This window comes from Zosterops lateralis (genome assembly GCF_965231275.1).
Source record: "Zosterops lateralis genome assembly, chromosome: 1".
In the NCBI taxonomy this organism is placed as follows: domain Eukaryota; kingdom Metazoa; phylum Chordata; class Aves; order Passeriformes; family Zosteropidae; genus Zosterops; species Zosterops lateralis.
In genome coordinates, this window is record NC_139762.1 from 49402190 (window position 1) to 49422726 (window position 20537).

Sequence of the window (20537 nt, forward strand, 5' to 3'; positions counted from 1 at the left end):
ATAAATTGAAGCTTACAGCTTCAGCATTCCCTGATCAGTGTTTTTGTCATTATATTTCTTGATTCCAAACTTCTAACAGAATCTTTTAAAAGTGTGTTTGCAAAGACTTCAGGCTGAAGTCTTTAAAAACCTGTATTCTGCTTTCTGCAGGTATTCTCCGTTTAGCATCTGGAGTGGTTGATCTGCTCCAGCATTATTTTCCAGAATCTTTTGATCGCCTTCCTCAGGACCGTGGTCTCTTTGATGGGCCAAAACCTACAGTCTTGGAGTCCTGCAGTGTTAGTGACCTAGCAATTCTGCTGAGGGGCAACAAAAGGAAAACACAACCCATAGAATTTGGAGCACATCAGGTTTGCTTTTTCTTAGCTTTTTGCAGATTCTGCCAGCTCTGTTGCTAAATAATAGTCTTGTATGAACTGCCCACAACTTTCTTTTTTAAGCCCTTGTCTCACTGATAAATTAGGCATTTCAAACTTAGAAACCTTTATTGTGTTGGTTTCTGTTTCTTTTTAATACGTCTGGTTCTTTATGTGCTTTTTTTGGTGTGAGGTATTGTGTGAGGTATTGTCTGGCCTGTTACTTTCTAACTCCAAATTTTCTTACACCAGATCTAAAACTGTCTGCACGTACCACGCATTTGTCAGTCTTCTAGTGGCAGCTTTGTGACCTTTTTTGTGGAGTGTGCTGAAATGTCTCTGTGAAATGTCTATTTTTTGGAAGGCTCTTGTATTATCATCATGTTTGTCTTTTTCTATGCAACTGTTATATTTTTTTTCCTTCTTTGCTTTCTAATGTTTTTTTAATGTATTTTATGCTAGGTGGTATTGGTGGCAAATGAAACTGCAAAGGAGAAGATACCTGAGGAACTTAGTTTGGCACTTGTACTGACAATTTATGAAGCAAAGGGTTTGGAATTTGATGATGTCCTCCTTTACAACTTTTTTACAGATTCAGAGGTATTTCGTTCTTATCAGTTTTTTGGCTTTTTTTTCTTAAGTCAGTCTTGTAGTCTAATTGGTGTTGCAGCTGGGAAAAGATTCCCTCCTTTCTCTGAAGATGAGTGGTTTCATCGCAGCAGAAAACAGAGAGGTCATAGGTATATGAATTGAGAACTTGTTTCCTCCAGCGCTGCATTTTCCTTCAGGTTTACTGGTAAAATTTTAAGGAGAGCCTTGGGGTGCACACATATGCACTTCTGCTGCACGCCAAGACTACTCTCCTGACCCCAGCCAGCCAAGTATTCCTTACTGAACATGTTCTGCAGACACTTCATGTACCCATGACTGAGTTACTCTGCAATTAGACATTGTGTGAACAGCCCTGTTGCAGATGTCCTCTGCCTCTACCCCTCAAAACAGTGTCTCATGTGGTTTTCAGCAGATGAAAACCACAATAAAACTGAGAGCAGCTTACCGGTGACTTTTCACTGAGGTTAGTGAATGTTACATGATGAGGGCAGAAGGAAGGAGCTTGAGGTAAATACTGGCTGTCATGGTAAATTTCTCAATGTCGATTTGTTTCTGGTGATACAGGTTGCAATCAGAAAAACAACAATCCATTTATAAGAATTTAGCAGAATCAGTTTAGCAGAGTTGAGTTGTGTAGTGCATTTTAGCTTAGACTAATGTATGTCAGGCCTGGAGAACTGTTTTCATACAATTCTTCCGTGTTCCTGTGAGTCATGAGTAATTGAGTTGATTTGAGCAGCTAAACAAGCAGGCAAGAAAGCAGTTCACCCTGAGGTTTTCTAATTTAGAAAAGCTGAATCTATGAACCGTTGTAAACACAGCAGTGTGGCTCTGTGCACTTTGTAAAATGTTGGATTTTCTTTTTATTTGTCTTGAAAATGAGATTTAAGAAGAGTCTTGTTTCAGGAAGCAGATGCGAATGAAAAATCTAGAAGACAAAAAAGCCAAGCCCCCAAAACACAGCAAGCTCTTGACCAAACTTTACCTTTAGCTGGTTGTCATGTTACAATGTGTGACAGGCTTAGGAGTGTCTTCATTTGAAATCTTAACTTCAAAATACATTTTGCAGGAAAGGTTTCCTGCTTTTTTCCCCCTATGGGAAGACAGTTAACTTGTTTTGTGTTGCTGGAAGCTTAGAAATATATAGATTGTAAAAATGTTGTTTCAGCCTTATTCTGAGTACTTTTTGTTTTGTGCTGGAAACTTGGTAGTATTTAATCGCATTTCAATTAAATACCAAAAGGGAAAAATGAAGGCAACTTAGAATAGATTCACAATTTTAAGCTTATTAGTTTTGCAGGGGATCAGGAACCTGCAGAGCGGTGTGATCAGGAGCTGGCATTTCCTATGTGGCATCAGAGTGCACAGCACTTATCTGTTGCCACACTTAACTTATAGTTAGGAGTGTTTGTGCATATTTATAGACATCTTTCACATGTCTCTGTGTTGGAGTCCAATATTTTCTGACCACGCTTTTTTAGACTTTCCCCATGAGTGGGTTTTTTTGCTCACCTCTGAGTGTTCTTACAAGAGGAGGTGTTGGCAGGTGCCATTCCACCCCCTGGCTGAGACCATCACTAGCAGTTACTGCTATTCAAAACGAAGCTTAATACATTCATCACATGAATGACCAGCCACATCTTTTCTGGGAACCCTGAGGATGAGAATATATGCCAGCATGGGATATGTGTGGGTCCAGCTCACTGAGCTTGTCAGTCTTGTAGAACCAAGAGGACTTAGTGTCTGCCCATCCTAACCTGCAGGCCAAGATCTCTTCAAAGTGTCTTAGTAGATTTTGTATGACAAATTGCAGCTTGTATGTGTTATCCCACCACCATCTATCTTTCATTCTGCCCCAGGCTGGCAGGGAGCTGCCTGGCCCAACAATCAGCACACTCCCCCTCAATGAATTTGCCTGTTGTGGTATTGGGAATTTGCAGGAGAATCTTTGTCCCCAGGACTGAACCTTGACCCTCCTCCATGGTGAAGGTAACCTGATTTCCTCCACAGAGGGATCACTGTAAGAGTGTTTAGTTGAAAATGCATAGTCCACCCAAGGAGGTTTTTATGTTCAATATCAGAATACTTTGTTGATGTATTGAGCGTTGCATATGATTTGGATCTAGAAGAGTGATACAGCAGTATCCTGAAATCTCAAGGCAAGCATAATATAACAATGGCAATATACATTGGAATCACAATACAGATGTGATGCCCATTAGTGCTCTCTGCATGCATATATATACATGTATATCTGCATATATATATATATGTGTATATATAATGTATGTGTGTATTCCCTTTAACTTCTCCATCATGATGCTGGCCATCCCCAGTTCCTGAAGAATAATGTGCAGCTTGTAGCCAGCTCATGCTGGTTGCACTCTTAAAGGTTTGGTTTTTTCTCTCCTCAGATTTTCTGGAGTCTGTTGGGCTGTGGCACATCTTTGCTTTTGCCTAGGCAGCTCAGAAAGGTGTAACTCTGTACTAGCTGTTTTAGGGAAAGTTGTTTATATGCTTTGGTGACCACCTGGTACAGACAATTATCTCAAGCAAAGGCTGTGTTGAGATGAAGTTCAGCTTTCTCATTGAAAGTTGCTGATTATTCTTTGCATTCTTCCCTGAGATAATTTTCTCCCCCAGTCTTCTCCTCTGAGCCTTCTTCCCTTGTAGAGATGAATAGATCACACCATGCAACCTTATCTTGTGCGTGTGTAGGCAGCAATGGTTAGTACATATACAAATAAACCTTATTCTCTTGATATTTCAGGCTAGCAAAGAATGGAAGATAATTTCTTCTTACAGTCCTGATCCGGATGTGCAAGTGGGAAGCAACTTGCTAATTGAAGTGCCATTAGAGGATGCCACTGGCACACAGGAAAGGAGTCCATTTAATGTAGAAATGTACAAGGTGAGTTTTTTGTAACACTGGGAATAGGAAGGAAAAATTAAATTCTTAAATCTTAAAAGTAGGGAAAACTCTTAAATCATATCATCCTGTTAGTTCCATGTTTATCAAGGTTGCTTCATCTTTTATAGTTGTTCACATTTGTATAATATAATACAATACAATATAATACAATACAATATTATGCAATATAATATAATAGAATAATATACTGGTTTTACAAGATAAGATATTGTTTGCAAATGTGATTTAATTAGAGAACAAAATCTGTATCATAGACTTTTGGGTGTATTTACAGAACAATTGTGGTTAAAGCAAATAGCAATTCAGCTTGTCAAAATTCATTATTCCTATAGTCTGTTTCTGGTTGGTGTCACTATCTTGAAATTAAGGAACTTGCTTAGAATCTAGTGAGTCAGATAATTTCAGGATTGTGTAGTAAATTAATAATTACATGCCAGTGATTAGAAGGAAAATAGCCTGTCATACCTGCAGCTGATTTGTAGTAGTAGTTGCTTGTACAATCCATTATGTAATTGAAATCCCATGTCTAATACTTAGACTGGCTTACTTAAAAGCACTTTATTTCTTGTTATTCATTCTGTATAAATTCTCTGTTTTCTTACAAGTGCAAAGTATGTTTCTTTTTAACAATTTAGCTCATCTGGCATTTCATTTATTCAATTTTTTTGTTGTGCTTCAGATGCTGAATGGAGAACTCAAGCAATTGTATACTGCAATTACAAGAGCCAGAGTCAATCTTTGGATCTTTGATGAAGACCGTGATAAACGGGCTCCAGCTTTTAAGTATTTCATCAAAAGAAAATTTGTTAAAGTTGTCAAAACAGATGAAAAGAAAGGTAAAGTTGTCCTAAAAAATTCTTAAAAGACTGTCAAACAGTAAAAACTCACGTTTTCTTGCTTTTAGGCTGTGTAATAAAGAAGTTTAAATGCCTTGGTTCTTCTAACAGTACACATTGATAACTACCCTTGCAAATTTCCACTTATTTTAGTGGGTCTTAATTCTTTTGTCTCTAAAGCTCAGTTGCATATGTTAAAGTTTATTGCTTATTCACTAGTTTTTCTTACTGTCACGGGAGAAGAGTCAGCGATCCCTCAAGCAGATCTGATCTTGTAATTAGTTTATTGAGTTCTAACCAGTAAATTCAGATTCGTAAAATACTCGTTAAGTATGGATGGTTGGTGGTCAGTACTCTACTTTTTACATAAGCTTGCTATACCTGTCTTAAATACTACACATATGCAAAAATGTCATTTACTAGCCCATTGATATCTGATTTTGAGTAAGGGATCCCTCAGCATTGAGGGATGACCTTAAGAGGTGTTCCTACATAAAGGGAGATCGGGTCACTGCCACTCAGCCAGTTACCATGGAGAGAGCTCAATGGACCCTGATAGCTGCAGATATTGATGGCTTAAAGTGGTCAATTTGGAGTCAGATTTTCTACTGTGTTAATGCAGTTTCAGCCACTTGCCAGCCCAGTCTCCAGCCAAACTGTGGGGTTTTGTATTCTCACTGGTAGCCTTATACAACAGCATTACCACACTTGACTCATAGTTACCATTACTGGAGTAAGCACAAACATAGGGCTTGGAACATTGTGAGATAATGCGTAGTTTTGGTACATGATAAGTGGTTTGTGTGGTTTATCCATTCTAACATAAAATGGTCACGCCTGCCCTTGTAGACTTAGATGACAGCATGTTTGCTAAAACTTCAACTCCAGAAGAATGGATTGCACAGGGAGACTACTATGCCAAACACCAGTTCTGGGAGGTAGGAACATATGTTTATCTGAAATAAGGATTCTTGCTTATTCTGAAACCTGTTCTTTTCTCTGTATCTATAAAACCATCTGTAAACCTTCAGTTGCTCTGTAGCAGTCTGCCTTAGTTTGTGGTTTGTAGCTGTGTATTTGCTTGTAAATGACTTACAAGAAGTGAGCAGGGAGAGCCAGCCTTTTGTTTCTAATCTTAAATTCACTGCCCAGAAATTTGGAGTCCCATGAGGGAAATTACATTTTAATGCACACAAATGAAAGACAGTTGGAAAAACAATTATTAGCATCAATCAGAATTGATTGATAAGCATGAATCTAAACCATGTTCTTGACAGTGTCATTGCACATACTGTAGAGAAATAAAAGCACTTCTTGGAAGTGTATTAATTTGGGTAGGAAAATAATGGTTTTGTTCCCTTTCTGTTTAAAGAACATAGATATTTTACAGTTTTTTGTTTCCTAGCTTCCTTGTTAATGCAGTCCAGATATGGAACAAGAGTTAATGGGATCGAAGTAAAACTCAGCTGACATCAATTAATTCATCTACAGGGGGATAAGGGATATCTCTAGATCAAATGCTCTTGTCCTTAGGGGTGATTTTAACTTCCCAAGCAGCAACTGAGAAAATCATACAGTGGGCACAAACAGGTCCAGGAAATTTCTGGAGCAAGTTGAAGATAACTTCTGGGTGCAAGTACTAGGGAAGCTGACTAATGAAAGGTGATCTCCTAAATTTGTTTTTTGTAAACCGAGAGGCATTTGTGAGTAAAGTGGGGATTTATGTCTTGGTCACAGTGACCACAAAGTAACTGAGTTTCCAGTAGTTGGTGGTAGGAGAAAAAGTCCTGCAAACCTTTGACCCTGGATATGAGGAGAGCAGACTTGTGCTGCGGATGCAGCTAATGAGTAAGGTCCCTTGGGAATTCCTGAATGATAGTCTGAAGAGTGCAGAAGCAGGAAATTCCAAAGGGTCAGAAGTTGAGCAAGTGGGACAGAGTCTGGCTTGGCTGAAACAGGCATCTTTTTCAACTTAAGGGAGAAGGGAAAGTTTGAACATTGGAACAAGGGGAGGTGACACAGGAGGAGGACAACAGAGATGCTGTTTGTCACTGTAGGGAGAAAATTCATGTGGCCAAAGCTCGAGTAGAGTTCAAGCTATCTAGGACTGTGAAGGGCAACAAAAAGGTCATTTTAAAACACATTAACAGCAAAAGAAGGATTAGACATAACATTGGTCCATTACTTGATGAGGTCATTTACTTCACAAATAGGGACATAGACAAAGCAGAAACATTTAATGCCTACTTCACCTCCAACATGATTTAAAATGATGATTTGCTCTAAGACTGACTTGGGGGATGATAAACTCCCAGCTGACTCTGCACTGGTTTGAGACTTACTGCTGCAGCTGGAAGCTGGATGCACATAAATTTATTTGGCTTGATGGGATTAATTCCAGGTGCTGAATGAGCTGGCCCATTTTATTGTGGGGTCCCTTTCCATTATTTTTTAAAGGTCTTGGGAGTCTGGAGAGGTCCCACTCATTTGGAAGCTGGCAAATGTCCCAGTTTTCAAGATAGGTAAAAAGGAAGACCCTGGTAATTACAGGCCTTTCAGTCTCACTTTGGTGCCTAGTAAAATTATGGAGAAGGTTATTCTGGGAGTTACTGAAGATAACATTTGAGCAGTCATTAGTCATAGGCAGCATGGGTTCACTATGGGAAACTCCTACTTAACCAACTTAATTTCCTTTTATGACAAGGTCACTTATCTGGTTGACCAAGATGAGCCAGTAGATGTGGTATATTTTGGTTTTAGCAAAGATTTTAATAGTTTCTCTCACAGTCTCTATTCTAGATGGAATGTTCAACACACAGCTAGACAAGTCCATAATACATCAGGGGAGAAACTGGTTGACAAGTCAGGTTCAAAGAGTTGAACCAAGCCGGTGGACTATCACTGGTTGGACTCCCCAGTGCTCAGTTTGAGGGCGAGTGGTCTTTAATGTTTTTATAAATAATTTGTACACAGGAATGAAGTGTACATTAAATGTGTTTGCCAACAACACTGAACTAGGAGGACACTACATTGTGAGGAGCTGTTGATTCCCTCGAGGGTAGAGAGGCCCTGCAGAGAGACCTTGACATCCTCGTGGCTATCACCAACTGTATGAAATTTAACAATGGCAAGTGCCAGATTCTGCACCTAGGATGGAGTACTCCTGGTTATACACTCAAATTAGGGAATGAGAGGCTGGAGAGCAGCCCCATGAAAAGGGATCTGGGAGTTCGGGTTGGTGGCAAGTTGAGTATGAGCCAGCAGTATGCCCTGACAGTCAGAAAGGCAAACGGTATCCTGGGTGCATCAAATACAGCATTGTGAGCCAGTCAAAGGAGGTGATTGTCCTGCCCTACTCTGGGCTGGTGCAGGCTCACCTTGAGTACTTTGTGCAGTTTTGGGCTCCACAATAAAAAAAGGGGAACAGACTATTAGATAGTGTGTCCAGAGGAAGGTGACCAAGATGGTGAAAAGTCATAGAATCATAGAATGGCTTGGTTTAGAAATGACCCCAAGAATCATCCAGTCCCAACCCCCCTGCCATTGCCACAGGCAGCTCTAGAGGACACAACTTAAGAGGAGTACCTGAAGTCACTTGTCTTGTTCAGCTTGGAGAAGAGAAAGCTGAGGTGTAACCTCATCACAGTCTACAATTTCCTCGAGGGGAGGTCCTGATTTCCTCTCTCTGGTTACCAGTGATAGGACATGGGAAAATTGAATGAGGTTGGATCAGAACAAGATCAGATTGGACATGGAAAAGGGCTCTTCACTGAGGAGGTAGTCTGTCACAGGCACTCCTGGAAAGTGGTCATGACATTAAGCCATGAGTTCAGAAAGCATCTGGATGACATTCTTAGTTGTGTGGGTTTGTTTTAGGTAGTCCTGCAGAGAGCAGTAAGTTGGCCTCTATTATCCTAATAAGTCCCTTTCAATTTAAGATGTTCTGTGACTATGAAATAAAACTAGATACTTTTTTGATCATGGCAGAGGGAAAGATTTTGTGTTTTGAAGGTAACATAAAATTCTTTGAAAGAAAAATAAATGTTTATAACAAGGCAAAAACCCCAAAATAATCAGCTGCCACTACACAGATAGTCTTTATCTCCCCTTGAAAATAAAAGGCAATTTTCTAAATGGATGGGAAAGAGTTTAGATAAAAAACCCACATAGCTAAAAAAATCATCTTGAAATCTGAAATGTATTAGCTCTATTATCAGCAAATCTGTTTTCTTTATAACCCTGATTTTTGCTAATCAATACTACCTTAAGATGGCATTATCTGGCGACTCTGGCAGTTCTTAGAGTGGCTTGCAGTGTGCAATTTCCAGACAGAAGCAACACTAAATTAATGGATAGAATAAAGAAATTGTGGTGTTGCAGAATAAGCAGGGTGATAATGAAGAAAACCTTGCTAGGAGCATGGTAACTCCCGGTGTTTCTGTTTAGTTTTCACAGAAAGAGCCTGGTATGATAAAAGCATTGAGTAAGTGTTCCTTGCTTTTCGATTTCACTTTGCACACTTTGGTCTTCCTCACTTTTAGTAATATGTTGTAGATGCCTGGTCACTTACCAGTTAATGGTTTAGGCTATCATTCAAATTGCCTATGCCATTTGTTGTATCAGCTTACCAGGAATTCTACTTTCATTACTTCTGTGTACAATACTGTAATTAATATTCTAATTTTGGTAGTCGCACATGGACTGACTTTAAAGCTTTTCTTTTTTTGTCCTAAAAATGTACCACAATGTTTTACCTTTTCCTTTTTCCAGGCACCCTGCCAGTCTTTCTGCTTTGCATTCCAGTGACTATAAAATAAAGTATTGCTTTTATGTGATGAGCCATGGGCTGGATGCACATCTGTGAATGCTGTGTGTGATTTAACCCCAGGTGGCTGCCAAATGTTACCAAAAGGGAGGAGCAGCTGAGAAGTCAAAGCTGGCCCTGACACACGACACTGTTCTCAAAGTGCACGCCAAGAAAAGCAGCCCAAGGTAGGTGTCAGTGCAGCTGAGTGAGCGTCACTCTGCAGTGCCAGACCCCTTAGGGTGTGGAGGGTGAGATTCACCCCACAGCTGTGGGACTGGACCAAAGACACCAGAGAATAGTGCAGGAGGGGTGTCTTTATGTGTTTGTGGTTGGCAAAAGATTTAAGGGATTGGAAGGTCTAGCACTATAGGATCCCAGGCACTGCTCCCTCTGCGGAGTAGTAGAAGGGCTCTCCAAATGAAATTGGCCCTTGCAATGGATTACTGGTTGTGTGAGAGAAAAGCAACATGGTTTGCATTACGTCAAGAGGCTTTGAATCCTTAGATATAGATCAGGGAACTTATGCCATCAGCAGTGCTCAACTTTGGTTAATCCCACTGCATATTCACTCAACAAAGGACAGGGAATGGTGGTGTGCATTGGGGAAGAAAAGCTGCTAGCAAAAAGTGAGCTTTGGGGTAAAATCAGTGTTACAGTCAATTTAAGCTAAACAAGCAGAACCAGATCTGAACCAAAGGACAGTTTTAAAGGAACAGATTTTGAGATGAATCATTTAGTTCATGACTTCAGCTGAGTAAAATAGCTCAAGAGTTTGACAGGGGAGACAGTTTGCAGTTTCCTGAAGAGGCTTGGAAACTCTTTGGGATTTATCTCAAATAAGACAAGAAAAAACTTAAAGGAGAAAGATCTAGACCTAAGTGAATCAGTTCCTGTTCATGCTGGAGAGACCAGAAGCTAGCAATGATAGCAAAATGGGAAAGGAATGACTAGATCAGAGGAAGCTGGCACACAAGGGAGAAGGGGGAAGATCTGAAGAAATGCTATTACTGGAGTTAGTTGAGATTTTATCTTTTTAAATTACCTGCTTTACATTAGTAGCTCTGGTTAGAAGTATAAGGATGCTCATAAAATTTCATGACTATAGAGAAATTGTTGATAAGACTGATAAAACTTTTTCTTAGTTCACTGTGTTTGTCAACTGCATAAAATTTGAGGAGAAGGAAATTGGTGTTTTAGGATATTTTAAGTTGACAGAGCATATGTAATAATGAAGCTGCCAAAGTTGATTTTTTTTAAAATAAAAGTATTAATGCTGGTGTAAAAAGGTTAACTAGGATTTTCATGTGTTCTATATGAAATGATCTGTAGAATTCTGATTCTCCAGGCTTGAGAATTGGGAATTCAATGTAGATCATGCTGCAGTGATACCATGAAGGCTGGGATTGTTCAGTCATACAAAACAAAGGCTGAGGACACATTTCCTTCTGTCTCTAATGACACTGGCACTAAACAGCAGAAAGGAGAGAACAAGCTAAGAAAAGAGAAGCAGTACAAAATCACAGTACTATACGTTAGTTAAAAAAACCCAAAAACTCAAAAGAATCTTTCAACTGCCAGAGCTATTATGTTTTGGAACAGACTCCTGGCCAGAGCAGTGTCAGCCCAAAATACATACAATGTATAAAGAATAATGTAATATATAAAGAATAGTATGTGATGTCAGTGTTGGTTGGATTCAGTGACAGCTCACATGATCCTAAACTTAATTTGGATGTTAGTGGTAATTTTCTCTTACTTTCCACAGGGAAAAACAGATGGAATATATGACATTGGCTAAAACTTACTTGGAATGTGGAGAACCAAAACTATCACTAAAATGTCTGATTCAATCAAAGGAGTTCCGTCTTTGTGCAGAATTGTGTAAAAAATTAGGAAAGGTATTAAATACTCAACACTTTCTTTTTTCTTCAGCTTTTTTTCCTCTCATATTACTCAGAAAGTAGTAGTATCTTTTTGTGTCATGGTAATAGCTAAACTTCTGAACAGCCCAGCTTAAAGAGCTAAACTAGCTCTTTAAGCTGGGCTGTTCAAAAGGAATCATTTGCCAGAGATAAGGCAGAAGAGGGATGAAGTAGAGAATGACACAGTTATGCAGGCTGACTTTATTTCTTTGGCTTTCCTCAAATATCATTATCAGTCATTTGCAGTCAAAAATTAGTGAATGACTGATGTCATGAAACTTAAGCTGTTGCTTCATTCAGTACTCTGATGGTACTGAAACTTAATTGATAACAGCCATCTAAATGGAACCTTAAAACTTGGAAGGGTTAAAGTTGTGTGCTAGCAATATGTAATATTTTTATTTTCAGCATATTTTCACTAAAAGAATGTTAAGTGATTGTTCCCAAATATTTGAAGTTTGAGATACATTAGGGTTCTCATTCTGTATCTATAACTGTATTTTTAGTACTATTCATTCTGAGAAATCTGTAAATCAGCAGAAGCATGTGTAGTGTTTTCTAACAACAGTCAGAGCTGGGTGGATAAAATTATTTTGAAAATCCTATATAATACCTTTCATTTTATACTGTAGTTTTTGGACACAAATATTTTGAAGTTTGAACAATTTCTTCTGTTTTAGTGGTGGTTACTTTACTATGTGTTTGATTTTATTCAGATACTTTAATTACATTTTATTAAAGCATACTTCTTTATGAGACACATGATGGAATTACTAGATTCATTCCATTCATATAGTTTTGACTGCTTACAGCACTTCAGTTTCATTATTGACTTCTGCATTGCAGATAAAAGATGCTGCAGTTTACTATCAGAAAAGCCAGTGCTACAAAGAAGCATCTGAATGTTATGAACTAATTGAGGAGTTTGATCTGGCCATTAAAATGTATTGTCAGGAAGAACTCTATGAAGAAGCAGCAAAGGCAGTTGAAAGGTATGTCTGGCAAGATGGTATTGGAATATAATTCTCTTTTGCATTTTCAAATTCCATGTAATGAGGCTGGTTCACTGAAAAATTTTCAGAAGGGTTTTATCTCCTGACTTTGTTTTACATAGATCCCTTGTGATGTACCTTTAGGAATGGTAACTGATTTTTTGAATGATTAAAGCTTCTTTAATATGTAGAGATTGTTTGATCAAAAAGTTCAAGTATTAAAGTCACTTGACCAACAAACGAGTTTTTAAATTAGCTCCCCTAAAACATTCATGGCAATTTATCAGCATAGACACAAAAAATCTGCACTGCCATGTTTATCATGAGAAAGATGATAAGGAAAAGCTAATGATAATTTACTCATCCCACAGGAAAAAGTTACTCATTCTCAGCATGCAGGAGAGACTATTTCACAAAACTGGCTTAGGGGATACCTCAATAATTTTTACATCAGCCATTAATAATAAATGACTGAATATTCTAAAGTGCATGTTATGAAAGATGCAACCAGGTATTTTGCTGAGGCACTTAATAAGCTACAAAGCATATGCAGATACATACAGCAGGCTTGAAAGAATTCTCTCTACACTGACAAGTTTGTGTAAATTTTACAGAATATTGAATATATTGACCCATGGAGAATTTACTGACATTCATATTTTTTTATAAATAGACTATTAAAACTGATAAAATGTGTTAAAGTTGTGCATTGATTTGACAGTGTGGAGAATGCTTCACTAATGCTGTAAACCTTGTGATTTGTTTGTACCAGAAGTTTTAATAATCTTAATTCTGACAGCCTCATGTTGTAATTAGTTTCTTTCTGTAGATCTTTTAAGATGATGTGATCCTCTTTTTGCCTGACAGATATATCACGTGAAACAGTTGGCCTTTTTGAAGGAAGGGCTTCTGGAGGAAACTTTTTTTTTTTAATTGCCTAGATTTGTCATCATCAACAATTGATGTATCTTTTATTTCAGATATGAAGATATGTTGAATGCAAAAGGACAAATGTCATCCAAACTCTCCTGTACAGCAAATCAGTTGTATTTGGAAGCAGCTGCAAAGTTCCTGAGTATGAACAGGACTGAGGAAATGATGCAAGCCCTCTCAAAACTTGATATAGAGGATCAGCTTGAGTTTCTGAAGTCTCGTGGATGTTTGCACCAAGCAGCAGAGTTACTGAAAAGGAAGGATCGCCAGGAGGAGGCTGCAAAGTTAATGAAGCAACACGGGTTTGCTCTGGAAGCAGCCAACCTCACGTCTGTAAAAGAGTTTCGCGCATCGTGTTTGCTTGCTGAAGCACGTGCCAGGCTGAGTCGTGGTTCAGAACTGGGGAATATAGAGAGCATCCTAAGAGAAGCCCTTGAGCTTTATGAACAAACTGGGCAGAAGTCTGGCGTTGCTGAGGCTGTGTTTTTGCAGGGAGCTCTGAAAGGAGACTTTGGGAAGCTGCGCGCCGCGTACCGTCAGTTCCTATCTCTGAATCACTCTGCTGGTGCCGTTGAAGCTCTCTTTGCGTTATGTCACTGCAGCACTCCTAGCCAGGACATCCTCCTCATGGCAACACGTGGCTTGATGGCTCTTCTGAGTCTTGTTAGTGGTCTGAAGAAAGCAGCCACCAATGTGGAGAAAGATATGGTGAAGTTATGCTTTGCTTATTTTGGGATTGTCCCAACAGGTGACAGTTGCCAGGTGTCTCAAAATGAAGCTGAACCCATTATCAAGTTTTTGTTAGACAAGCCAAGTCTAAAAGAGAGGAAGGCAAAAGGGGATTTCTCAGTAAGCACAGAGAAAGTAAAATTGGCTTTGAAGCAGCACTTGTTAAGCAGGTTGTGCTTTATCACTCGTGAGTTACTGAGCAAGAAGTACCCCGATATTTGTATGAAGTTCATTGCTGGATTGAACTGTGAAGATAAAACCTGTAAGGGTTACCACAAGCCCTTGTTACGTTGTGAAGCAAAGACAGTATTTCAGTGTAAAATGCACATTGTAGCAATAAATGGACTGTTGTTGGAAGCCACATGCATTTTCCCTAAAGAGCTACTGAATCAGTGCAAAAGCTTTGAGGACATTTTGACTTCTGACAAATATGCGTCATGTAAAGCCCTCCTAGGAATGTTTTTTCCTAATCATTTTCATTTGAGAATACTGTCAGAGAACCCAAATGCATGCAAAGAAGTACTGCAATTCTGTAGTGTTATTTCCAAACCTTGTAGAGAGATGTTGAAGAAATACATCACATTTAAGTTTAATACTGAAGACATTGCAGCCAGAAGAGAATCAACTGACTTGTGGCTATGTGCCATGAAGGTCCTTATCTTATCTTCAGGATATCCTGAAGAATTTGAGAAACTTCTTTTTAAAGAAGAGGATAATTATAACAAAGAGCTAATGCTTGCTTTGGCAAAGGCAAAAAGTTCCCCAAAGAATGCAGGCCAGGGAGAAAAGACCAAAGGAATAGAGGGCAGACATGGTATGTTGCTACCTGACAAAAATGCCGAAAATACAGGACGAACACACTTGTGCTTCATTCGACTTCTTGAAAATTCACTTGAGCAGTTCTATGTTCATAAGAACCCAGAAAACTGTAAAAGATTTTTTTTCCGTTTCATGAACGTCCTGATCAAGAAATGCACAAGGTACCTGATTCCAAGCATAGGAAATACAGTGATGCTGCTGGAATTTCAGTATATTCTGTGTTGTACTGTCCTGATGCGTCTCTCCAAGAACATTACTGTCTGCCTTCCAAAGAGTTACATTGCTCTCCTTCATTACTGGGAATTTTTGTTCAGACGCAAGGACCATTACAACGAACTTAAAGACACATTTTCTATTGTACAGGATTATAGACCAAAGGACACAAATGTAGCTATATACTATTTCAGATCTCATCTCTGTTATCTAGCAGAAGTCTTGTGTGGTGTTCATGGAAGGTTCGATGTCCTCCTGGATGCATTTGAAGATCCTGACTGCATAACTTCAGGGGAGGCTGAGCGGACAGTGGTGCTGTGCTTAGTGATGTTACTGAACGCTGACCAGGTGCAGAGCTCTAAAGACAGATCCCTCTTACGCCGCCTCTTCCCTGAAATCAAGGCAACGCTGGAATCAATGAGAAGAGACACTCCCTCCAAAGTACCTGGAAGATTGCTGAGGGTCGTGGAACGGGTGGGTAATGCTACACATGTGAGAGAAGTTGCTGCAGGCCTGCAAGAGCTGCTGACAGAGCGAGATGAAGAGCACTTGGTTGACTGCCACTGGAATTGGGACACTGCCTACACTCAGGGGCATCCACCCATACGGGGCATCCAGTATGAACGTGTAAACCTTGACAGATTTATAGCCTCTTTGGATGAAATGGAATATGATTATGAGCTGAAAGAGGAATTTGAAGAGGTCCATTGCTTAGAGGACCAGAAGGATCCCCTGGAAGTCATTGCACTCAGCAAGCAACAGAAGCAAGAGCAGAAAGCATCTGCTCAACGCCAGCTGTGTCGTGTGTTCCATTTCATTTCTCTGTATGTGAAGTGGAAAAGAAAGGCTCGCTCCAGAGTTCATCCTGTTGCAATGAAAGAAGAGGAATTTTTATCAAAGATATTCAAAAGAGCAGATATTGACCAGACCCAGTGTGACCTTTGTGGAGTCAGATTCATCCAAAGCTCTGAGAACTACTTCAGCCGGTCAGAAAGCATGGAGGCAGACACTTCTGAACCTTTGACTCCAACAGAGAACAGTGGGGAAGAAAAGCTGCATGCAGAAGGAAATGCAATTTCTGTGGCCAGTGAGGCCTACATGGAGCACAGAAACACAGAAGAACACACACATAACCATGCTGCCTACAGACATTATGCTGAGTTTTTCAGAAGAAAGATAGATCCAATAATACATAATGGACTGGAAGTAGTGGAGGCCATTACAGGGAGGGATTACACCCGAGACCATTTAGCATATAAAGAAGGTTCCAACTTACGCCAGCGGAAAATCAAAGAGAATATTAAAAAAATTTCAGATGCGGTAGGGGAAATCTATGAGAAAAAAGCCTGGGCTAAAGGTAGGACCTTTTCAGTTTTCTTTAAACAATTAATATGTAATTTTTTGGCCAAACCACTAGACCTGGCAAAGTTCTATTTGAAAATCTTTACATGAACATGAGAAAGGTATTTCCGGGTATTTCATGTAGCTGAGGAAAAGAAGAACTGAGAGAGCTGGAAATACTGAAAATATATTCTAAACTCTTCCAGCTTAATGAATTACATAGTAGAGGTAAAGTGAATAATAGGGAGTTTTTATATATAGTAAAGTGTATTTTAACCACATGGTCAGATGGACTGTGTTTTTGAACTTACACAGTTTTACACAGTTTTACAGCAACTTTGCAGTTTTACTGATAGGTCATCTTTACTAATTTTTCTTTTGTTTCTACTGTTTCCTATTTACTTCTGCTAGCCACAGTAATTTGGATATGCAGGGGTAGCCTGGCAGGAGTACTTGGGGTCTTTGACTAAGGATATCTCTGATTATTCTGCCCTTGAACTTGTAATTCTGCTAGGGCTGAACAAAAGTGGATACTTAACCACAAATCTGTGGTGTGTCAGGTACTGAAAGGCAGCACTGGTATTAAAAAGCTTAGTAAATTACGGTGCTTGAGATGCATATTTTAAATTAGATTTTTTTCCCCCCTTATATGCTTCTAGTATTATTCTATGCTGATTTTTGCAAGCAAAATTGAATTAGTGAATGAGTGGCCTAGAGGTAAAATTGTTTAGTATACTTGCTTTGGGAAAGTGACAACTTAAATCTTAACATTGTTATTGGCTTCAGTCGTAGAAATCCACAAATCCTGTCAAGTTGTCATTTTGTCTTTGATGTCTGACAGTAGTGAAAAACTGTAGTATTTGATATGTTCATCAGCTCTGATCAGTGAAATATGTTAAATTTGTAACTAAATGCTAGGTTGTGCTCTTCACGTGTGAGCGTTATCTTTACTGTTTGTAGAAAGTTTTACATATGGATGAGGTCCATGAAGTTTAGCTTATTGTTTACTTGGCTTCCTGCTCAGTGAACTACAATAGTGATGAATTAGATGGATATAATAGGTTTAATTAGGTAATAGTGGATTTCGTTATGACAATTGCTTGATGAATCTTACCTTGTTCTTCTACTCTGTGAAAATATATATACAGAAATTCTTTGTCTCTGGGATTATAACAGGCATTTTTCACATTCTTAATGGTGCAGTTCAGCAAAGGCTGCATCATTTTAGGTCCATGTTTTACTTTGATTTGTATAATTTCAGAGAAACAATGAAAGTCCGGAACTTTATACCCAAAAATAAAGCAGAATGTTTTCAGGATTCAGATGTAACTCAAGGATGTAGAACTTCTGCTCCGATAGTGCTAGTAATGTTGATTAGAATGGGGAGTAATACATACATTATCTTCATCCACATCAGTGAATTATCCCCCACATGAGATCACTGGTGACCACGACTTGTGGGTTTGCAGCATCATCATACCACATGGCTCTGTGTAACTTCATTTTGTGCTTGACTTTGAGCTGCTGTCCATTTCTCAGCTAAGTGTTCTCACAGAATGTTAACTGTGCTCCATTTCAGCTGAAGAAGTAATAATCACACATGCCAACAAATTGGTTGACACCATTGATGATGCTCATAAGTGGCTGAAGCAAATGGACTCTCACAGGAAAACAGAAGAAGGTATGTTTTAAAATTGCACAGCTTTCTGTGCCCACTGCTGTTCAGCAGAGGTCTCTAAGCATCATTTCAGTCTCCCACTCAGCAGCATTGTGGATATTCAGTGACCTTTGAGAAGCACTCCCACAGGGGCACTCTGGAAAACATGAGATCACAAGGCTTTCCCCAGTGACTCTTCAAAACAGAGCAGCTGGTTGCAGGGTGGCCAGAGTGGAGTAAGCCTTCTCCCTGGCCTCCTGTGGATCCCAGTCTGATAAAGGATACTTGTGTTTGTTTCTTTTATTTTCACTTCCATTTCCCTTGGTTTCATACAAAAAGCAGCATGCACTGTATGCAGTCTATTGCATCAGAGATCTCTGAGGGCAAGTTTAAGACTTCATTGTGCCTCCCTGAATGTTCATGTTTAAACATATTTAGGTGGTGGGAGTGCAACAGTTGCAGAAATAGGCAGCAGTGAAGTGATTAGACTTACAAAATGGACTATATGTAAAACATTAAAGTAGTTCCATTTTAGAAAAATGGGTTGTGATAAAGCCTTGTGTTGCCTCTTCCTACTCCAGCAGATACAGCTAATAGCATTGGGGGTGCTCTTGTAGTCTCAAAAGCAACCTTATAGTCTATCTTGGAAGCCAGCAAGGAAATGTAGTGTCTGCTGAAAATGAATCTTGAGAGAGAGATGACACAGGCTTCTTAGAAAAGTCAAAGGAAAGAACAATAGAAACAGATTTTCAGTATGAAAATTAATTACTAGTGCAGCAAATGGCTTAGCAGTTGCTCCTTGGTTGCAGAGCTCTTAAGCACATTGTCATATTAAGCTAAATACTTCTTCAAAATGATTATGCACATATGAAGGCACATTGCTGACATATAAAGTAGCAATGACATAGCTTGTCATGCTGTTAAGAGAAAAAGGTGTTGGGGTTTTCCATTCTGCATTAATTTATTGTTTTTAATATAGGCTTGGTGCACGATAAAGACTTGGAAAATGAAGTAGAAGATGAAATTATGGCTTTTGAAGAACTTGTCCATAAAAAACTCTCAAGGAAAAAAGGAAGACATGGGAAACTATAATTTGAAAAATTATTCCAGATGGCTATTTTATCCTCTTAACAATCTTAAGTTTAGAAGGAATTTTTTTTTTTAATAGAGGAATGGGGTCAGAAATCAGAAGAGTCTGAAGAAAAAGAGCAACTTATGCTGTGTTTTATTTTTTTTTAATTGCTTATATTGCATCAGAATATTTACCTATGTTATGATAATGTAATTGTTTAAACCTGTGACTGGACCAATTTCCTTTCAAATCTATATAGCTTAAAAGTAACAAAAGCCAAAGAACCAAGCAAGTAGAAAAAAAAAAATAATGTTCGGACTTATCTCAGGGGTGTTTTTCCACTCAGTCTTTTTTTTTTTCTTCCTTTTAAACTTGCATCATTATTCTTCTGAGCTGGAATCCTCAGAAAAATTGATTGATAATTCTCTGATTTTAAGAGTCTTGGTGTGTTTAGAACTTTTTGAGTCTTCAGGTGAGATATTTACAGTATCCCTCTTCTATTTTTATAGGCAAGAAATCTCTAAGCACATTCATATTTCTGACAGTGTACATTCTTCTGATTAAATGGGTATGAAAGTTAGGGATTGTATTTTATTTGATAAAGTTTTGATATAAACGTCTACCTTTACCTATTGAAAAAATGGATAATCTTAATTTTAAAGAATGTTACACATTTTAAGTCCTCTGTAAGGTTTAATTAATACATTTTTGTAATGTATAATGTTTTTATAAAACATGTAAAAATTTTTAAAATCACTTGGTCTTGTCTTATTTTTTGAATGCTTTCTGAAAGCCATATGTGACTTCATGAGTGAGATTTGTAAATTGGGTCCAGAGTATCAGCTTGTTCTGATGGGATCTCAGTGTGTCCAGCATACTTAAGTGTCCTGGTTTTGGTTGGGATAGAGTTAATTTTCTTCTTAGTAGGTGGTATAGTGCTGTGTATTTGAATTCAGGATGGGAATAATGTGGACTCTGGTGTTTTGGTTGTTGCTGAGCAGTGCTTATTGTAGGTCAAGGACTTTTCTGTTTCCCATGCTCTGCTAGAGAGCAGGTGCACAAGAATCTGCGAGGGAGCATGGCCAGGAGAGCTGACCCCAGCTGGCCAAAGGGACATTCCATAGCATAAAACATCTTCTCAGCACATAAACAGGGAGGAGGTGGACAGGAGGGGCCGATCACTGCTGGGAAGGGGCTGAGCATCAGTCAGGAATGAGCAGTTGTGTTGTGCATCACTGTTTTTCTTGGGTTTTATTCCACCCTCTCTTTTTTAATCTCCTTTTTAATTAAAATTTTTATTATTAGTATTGTAATTA

General features: G+C 38.8%; 1 protein-coding gene across 1 annotated transcript in view; it reads left to right on the plus strand.

Annotated features, from left to right (window-relative positions):
• Positions 1-20022, plus strand: part of TRANK1 (tetratricopeptide repeat and ankyrin repeat containing 1) — a 50309-nt gene extending 30287 nt beyond the window's left edge. Inside the window, exons 14-24 of the mRNA XM_083857024.1 lie at positions 151-350; positions 819-956; positions 3739-3879; positions 4580-4736; positions 5586-5674; positions 9625-9728; positions 11309-11441; positions 12312-12457; positions 13438-16508; positions 18072-18173; positions 19129-20022. Coding sequence (XP_083713150.1) covers positions 151-350; positions 819-956; positions 3739-3879; positions 4580-4736; positions 5586-5674; positions 9625-9728; positions 11309-11441; positions 12312-12457; positions 13438-16508; positions 18072-18173; positions 19129-19241 — 4394 coding nt within the window. The 3' untranslated portion in view covers positions 19242-20022. The remainder of the gene's footprint in view (positions 1-150; positions 351-818; positions 957-3738; positions 3880-4579; positions 4737-5585; positions 5675-9624; positions 9729-11308; positions 11442-12311; positions 12458-13437; positions 16509-18071; positions 18174-19128) is intronic.
• Positions 20023-20537: the final 515 nt, after the last annotated feature.